Source organism: Apium graveolens, chromosome 9, assembly GCF_009905375.1.
Source record: "Apium graveolens cultivar Ventura chromosome 9, ASM990537v1, whole genome shotgun sequence".
NCBI classification, from domain to species: domain Eukaryota; kingdom Viridiplantae; phylum Streptophyta; class Magnoliopsida; order Apiales; family Apiaceae; genus Apium; species Apium graveolens.
In genome coordinates, this window is record NC_133655.1 from 171,134,768 (window position 1) to 171,141,642 (window position 6,875).

General features: G+C 33.4%; 1 protein-coding gene across 1 annotated transcript; it reads left to right on the plus strand.

Annotated features, from left to right (window-relative positions):
- The first annotated feature begins 4,053 nt into the window (after nucleotides 1–4,053).
- Nucleotides 4,054–5,109, plus strand: LOC141685730 (uncharacterized). Its single transcript, XM_074490818.1, has one exon. It carries the CDS (start codon nucleotides 4,054–4,056, stop codon nucleotides 5,107–5,109), a length of 1,056 nt encoding a protein of 351 aa, XP_074346919.1.
- The last annotated feature ends 1,766 nt before the right edge of the window (nucleotides 5,110–6,875 follow it).

Consider the following 6,875-nt stretch of genomic DNA (forward strand, 5'->3'; position numbering starts at 1 on the left):
TTTCTTCTTAATTATTAGATTGTATTTCAAAAATTATCCTGATTTTTTCAATTGAATGAATCTTTGATCAACTTCAAGAACTATCCGCATTTGACTAGTAAGTTGAATTAAATATTACGGATTACATTAGTTATTTTTTTGACTAAAATATACCAATTTTGGTTAAGTAAATTAAATTAACAGTTTTGAATAAACTGTTTGATAAATTAATGGTTGAATTATGTATTTGTATTTTAGTTAAATACATATCAATCCTTTAATTGAAAAAGTTCTTCCAACTAGTTTTTCAATATTGGGGTATTTATCGAAACGTCTATTTCAGATTAATCCCCCCAAAAAAACACAATACAAGAAAGTTTGGGCTTTACATGGGTTTATACAATTGAGCTCAGCCCGTAACTTCTTACCCAATTGATGTCAGCCCATCGCGTCAAATAGTACTGCCCCCTCCGTTTTCATTTATTTGTCTGGTCCACTTGTATACCATTTCTCGGTGGGCTATGTTTTATCCTAATGTTTTTTTCTTTTTAAAGTGAATTTATAGATACAGTAAAATTATAATAATATAACTAGACTAAAATCTGTGCCATGTACGAATTTTTTTAATATTATATAATTTTTTAAATTTTTTGAAGTGAAAAATTTAAGCTTTAAAATTTATTTATTTGAAGTTTTTAAAAGATATGATTTCATAATAATTATAAATATACACATATGTATATAAGTGACTGATATTTTAGTTTTAAAAGATAAAATGATTGAAAAATATAGTTTTATTGATATTAAAATGTGTGTTTACAAAAGATAATTATATTTTAATTAAAAAATAAATTTTAGCTCAGATAAATAGTATACAAATTATCTTTAATTTGTTATATCGACCAAATACAACTACTTATATTAAGATTTATTTTAGCTTAATTTGTTTAAACCCAGATCAATGGTAAAATTTTATGTATTAATGGTAAAAAAAATTGTTAGCTCGGACAAAAACACCTATTATTTCATTTTAGCTCGTCTAATTATTTTCTTATTTTAATTTTGATTTATCATGAATCAATTGTTTAATTTTTTTAAACTCAGATAAATAGTATATATTAATTTATTTTAATTTAACGCTATTATACATGCTAAGAAAGCATCTCTATTTTTGTTTTATTAAAGTAGTATGAAAATTTTAATTTTATGTTAGTCCGGTTTAATAATATATTTTGAGTCACATCGATAGTATTTCTTTTGTTTTACATGAGGCAGCAAATCTTTGTTTTATCCTCATGTCGTTATATCAATCAAATTTAGCTAATTGTATTTAATTTTTATTTTAGACCAAACGGATAATTATATTATTTTATTTTAGACCAAACTGATAATATATTATTTTGTTTTATCGTGATGACATTATATCGGCCAAACGAATTTTCTTTCAAATTTTTATATTGTTTTAGCCTAATCTAATAATATTAATTTCTTTAACGGAATTAATAGTCTTCATTATTTTATTTTAGTCAATGACTACAAATCGAACTAACTATATGTAATTTACTTTATTATATATTATTTTGTTTAGACTAAGATCATTAGACATATTTAAGTTCTATTTGTATTTATATAATTTTATTGTGAATACTAATCTATTTTTTAGAGTGTTTTATTATAAATATTACTATAATTATGGTGACCAGACCGAATATCAACCAAACTTTAATTGTTTTGTCTTTAATATAATAGTATAGATTATGGGGTTTTTTCATAATTTTTCAAATTTTACAATTTTTTTTGTAAAAATACTATCAATTTTTAAAAATATTTGCAAAAATACGTTATGCAATTTTGGAACATGTTGCAACCATGTCTGCAACTTAAATTTTAAAAATATTTACTTCGGTAAATTTGTAACCATATTTGCAACATAATTTGTAACCAAAATTGAAACATACTATGCAACCTGAAATGCAACCTAAAGCAGTTATACAATTTAAAATAAATACAACCCATTATACAACATCGTATTTTTACAAATATTTTTACAAATTCGTTCACGAATTGGTAAAATCGCAAAAAAATTTAAAAAATTACAGTTTTGATAAATTTCCTACAATTATTTAGAATCTTTTCTTCGCTTAATTTATATTTGATGTTAACCGTTTTGAGTACAACTTAAAGTTAAAAAAGTATATAATAACAAACTTTAGGAAAAAAGTTCTTCTGGACAGATGAAAATGTAAGGAAAAAGTTTTGGTTGTTAAAACATAGGGTTAAATATCAAAGTGATCACTCAACTAAATGTCATATATCAGTTTAATCATTAAACTTAACGGGGTATCATTTGGATCACTAAAATAATAATAAATATCAAACCGATACCTCAAAATATGTGATCGAGAATTAAAATTTATTTTTAGAGTTCTAAACTTTATTTTAAAATCTTATTACAACCAAATGAAAAGTTATGAATTCATAGTATTTTAGATAAATTTTAATTCTCGAACACATATTTTAAGGTATACGTATGATATTTATTATAACTTTAGTGATTCAAATGATATCCCGTTAATTTTGATGATTAAACTGATATATGACTTTCAGGTGAGATGACCACTTTGATATTTATTCCTTAAAACATATTCCTAACTTTTACAACTTCTAGTTGTGTTTTATTTATTTTTATATAAAAAAGATAATTAGTTCAATCTTGCGTTCTTAAATTGATCTTAAAAAAGAGGAGGAGGCTGGTTACGAGATAATAGCAGAAGGAGAAGAAGAACATAATCATATTATTCAAGGTTTTAATCCAAAATTATGTGTGGTGGGAAGGTTCATCGTTGAAGGAAAGGTTGATTTTCTTGCATTGCAGCACACGATGGCTGCAATTTGGAAACCGGGCAAAGGAGTCTACATGAAGGAGTTGGACTCAAACTTGTATCTATTTCAATTCTATCACGAGCTAGATGTCAATAGGGTAATGGAAGGTTGTCCTTGGTCCTTTAACAGGCGCCCTTTAGTGATGGCGCGTCTCAAGAATGGAGAGAACCCAAGATGCGTAGAGCTAAATTCAATGGATTTGTGGGTACAGATTCACGACATGAGGCCGGGTTTTATGTCAGAAAAAGTGTTGAAGAACATTGGAAACTTTGTTGGTCATTTCGTTCGTTGTTGTCCAAATAATTTCAGGGGGGTGTGGAGGGAGTATATGAGAATAAGAGTCACCATCAACTTGAAAAACCCAATAAAAAGACGAATGAAAATCAAAATGGCTGGAGATGAATGGTATTGGATAAACTTCAAATATGAAAACATTCTTCAGTTCTGTTTCATTTGTGGAGTTATTGGTCATTCGGAGAAATTCTGCAGTAGATTATTTGAAACCCCGGAGGAAGAAATTATTAAGCCACACGGACCAGGGATGAGAGCACCCCTCAGAGGCCAAGTTAAGCCGATAGGTGCAAAATGGCTAAGAACAGAGATGCACGGCGGAGCTGGCAGCTCGGAAACGGTGAAAAAGGGTGATGGAGTGAGCAAGGAAACCACGACTTTCGATCCACAATTTACTCCAACAATTCAGGAAATTAGTTTGGAAAGAGAAAATCAAGGGATTTCGGAAATTCAAAGTGGAAAAACAAGAGCGGGAAATGAGTTAGTTACTGCACCTATGTCTATCACTAAAATTACGGGAGTCGATAACAATAAAAAGGATTTTACGGTTATAGAGTCCAAGAAGCGTCGTACTGGAGATGGGATGGATCCTCTCAATAATATGGGTTGTAATAAAGATGTGATCATGGAAATAAGTCCTGAAACTGAGGAAGAACAAGATACAGATAGAATGAAGGAAGGCGTGTCAAAAAACGGGTTAAGGGCGAGTGTCCAGGAGGATGCTCGCCTATCATTATGACGACCTTAAGCTGGAATTGCCACGGGCTTGGGACCTAGTGGGCTTTTCAATTCCTACAGGAAATTATTTTCCAAAAGAAACCCGATTTTGTGTTTTTAAGTGAGATTATTTGTAAAAAGAAGACAGTAGAAAGACTGCAGAACTCAACAAACTTTGAGGGAATGGTAACGGTGGAAACACAAGGGCTTAGTGGAGGCATTGCTATGTTATGGATGTATAAAGAAGAAGCAATTTTAAACTCTTTTAGCAAGAATCATATCGATATGAGGATAAAGAATAAAAGTGGGAATGAGTACAGATTGACGGGAGTGTTTGGCGAACCTGACAGGAGCAAAAGACAAGAAACTTGGAGTATGCTGCGTACCCTAGCAATGAACAATTCCCTTCCTTGGTGTCTCATTGGGGACTTTAATAATATGACGTCACAAAATGATAAGGCAGGAGGCAGACCTTATCCACAAAGATTGATTCAAGGGTTCAGAGAGGTGTTGAATGATTGCAATTTGGTTGATATGGAGTTGAGAGGTTACCCTTATACTTGGGAAAGAGGGGCTGGGACTTCAGAATGGATAGAAGTTCGTCTTGATCGAGCCATAGTTAATATTCCTTTTCTTGATGTGTTTGCGGATGCTACGCTCACTAATCTTGAGATCTCAACTTCAGATCACTGCCCCATATTGCTGGAGCTTCAGAAAATCATAAAAGATGTTCATATAAAGAATTTCAGGTTCGAGAACGCTTGGCTTCGCGAACCAATGTGTCATCAAATTGTCGAAGAAGTGTGGGCAGGAAATACAAATAAGACATTATTTGAGAAGCTAGAGAAGTGTTCAAGTATTTTATCAACCTGGGGCCAGGAAATTACCGGAAGCTTTAAGAAGAGAATTCATAATTGCAAGAGAATTTTGAAGGCTATGAAAGGAAGGAGAGATAGTAACTCAATCTCAGTGAGCAGAGAAGCACAGAAGAAGTTGTCTGAGGTATATGTGCAACAGGAAGTGTTTTGGAGGCAACGGTCTAAACAGCTGTGGTTAAGAGAAGGTGATAATAATAGTAAGTTCTTCCATTCCTCGGTAAAAAAGAGACGAGCAATTAATAAAATTTGTAGTCTAAAAAACAGTCAGGACCAGCTCGTGGATTGGAATACAGGGTTGGAAAATGTGGTGACGGATTATTTCTCGGAGTTATTTACCCGGTCTCATACAGAATGGCAATAAGTGATTGATTGCATTGAGCCTAAAGTGTGCAGGGATCAAAACGACATGCTGCACAAACCTGTGAAAGAAGCAGAAGTCAAGGCTGCATTATTCCATATGCACCCGGATAAAAGCCCAGGGCCAGATGGAATAACGCCGGGGTTTTATCAAAAGTTTTGGAAAATCGTTCACACTGATGTGGTGCAAACTGTTAGACAGTTCTTCGAAACTGGTCGAATTGATAACCACCTGGTGGATACCAATTTAGCCTTGATTCCAAAAAAGAGATACCCTCAATCTATGAAGGATATAAGACCAATATCACTTTGCAATGTGATATACAAGGTAATCTCAAAAGTGTTGGCAAACCGCTTGAAGAGAATTATAGATTTGGTTATATCCGATAATCAGAGCGCTTTTATCCCTGGTAGACTCATCACGGACAATGTCATGGTAGCTCATGAGCTAATGCATTTTCTCAAAAGGAAAACGTAGGGTAAGCAAAGCTGGATGGCGTTAAAAATTAACATGAGCAAGGCCTATGATCGGGTGGAGTGGAATTATTTGGCTGCAGTGTTAAATAAAATAGGCTTTGATCATAAAGTGGTTAAGTTGTTCATGGCATGCATTTCCTCCGTTAAATACAAAGTCTCTCATGCTGGAAGAAACTTTGGTCATTCACCCCGTCTCGGGGCATCAGACAAGGTGATCCTTTAAGTTCTTATTTGTTTCTCTTATGTATTGAAGGCTTTTCTGCTCTTATTCGTAAGTATGAATCGAGAGGGTTAATACAAGGTATTATAGTCGCACAAAGAGCTCCTCCCATATCACATATTCTTTTTGCGGATGATTGTTTTGTTTTCTGCAAAGCAAGTATAGAGAGTGCCAACCAAATCATGGAAATGCTTCATACATTTGAAACAGCTTCTGGTCAGCAGGTGAACGTAGACAAATCTTCAGTATTTTTTAGCAGAAATGCTGGTGCAGCTCTTAAGCATGAATTACGTGATAAGTTGAGGTTTGTGGAAGCAGATGAGAATAGTTCCTACCTAGGTTTGCCTAGTCTTATTACAAGGAAGAAATCTGCGGTATTTGGCTTTATTAAGGAGAGGCTGCAAGATCGAATAGAAGGCTGGGATAAAAAACAGTTGTCAAGGGGGGCTAAAGAGGTTCTAATCAAAACAATTGGTCAAACAATACCGAACTACACCATGAGTGTGTTTTTATTACCAGTTGAAATTTGCAGGGATTTGGAAAGAGTTATGTGTAAGTACTGGTGGAAATCGGATCGGAAAAAGGAAAGAGGTATTCATTGGGTCTTGTGGGATAGAATGTGTTCAAGGAAAAACGTAGGAGGAATGGGCTTTCGCAATATCAGGGACTTTAATGTAGCTCTCCTAGCTAAACAGGCATGGAGGTTGATTCAATTTCCTTAAAAGCTGGTGAGCCGTGTTTTTAAAGCCAGATATTATCATGCAGGTTCATTTTTAGAAGCTCAACTTGGTAGTAATCCGAGCTATATATGGAGAAGCGTTCTAGCAGCCCAGAGTATGGTTAAACAAGGAATAGCTTGTCGTGTTGGCAATGGAGAAAGTATAAACATCATTACAGATCCTTGGTTACCAAATGAACAAGACCCATATATTCATACGAGAAACGCAGTTATTGAGAATCAAACAGTTTCGTCATTGATGATCACAGGTGAAAAAGATGGGATGTTGACTTAATTGCAGACGTCTTCGATCAACGAGATACAGAGATTATTGTCAATATTCCTCTGAATGACC

Excerpts from the sequence above, each read along its gene's own strand:
- LOC141685730 (XM_074490818.1), top strand. The coding sequence starts at position 4,054 with ATGGTAACGGTGGAAACACAAGGGCTTAGTGGAGGCATTGCTATGTTA.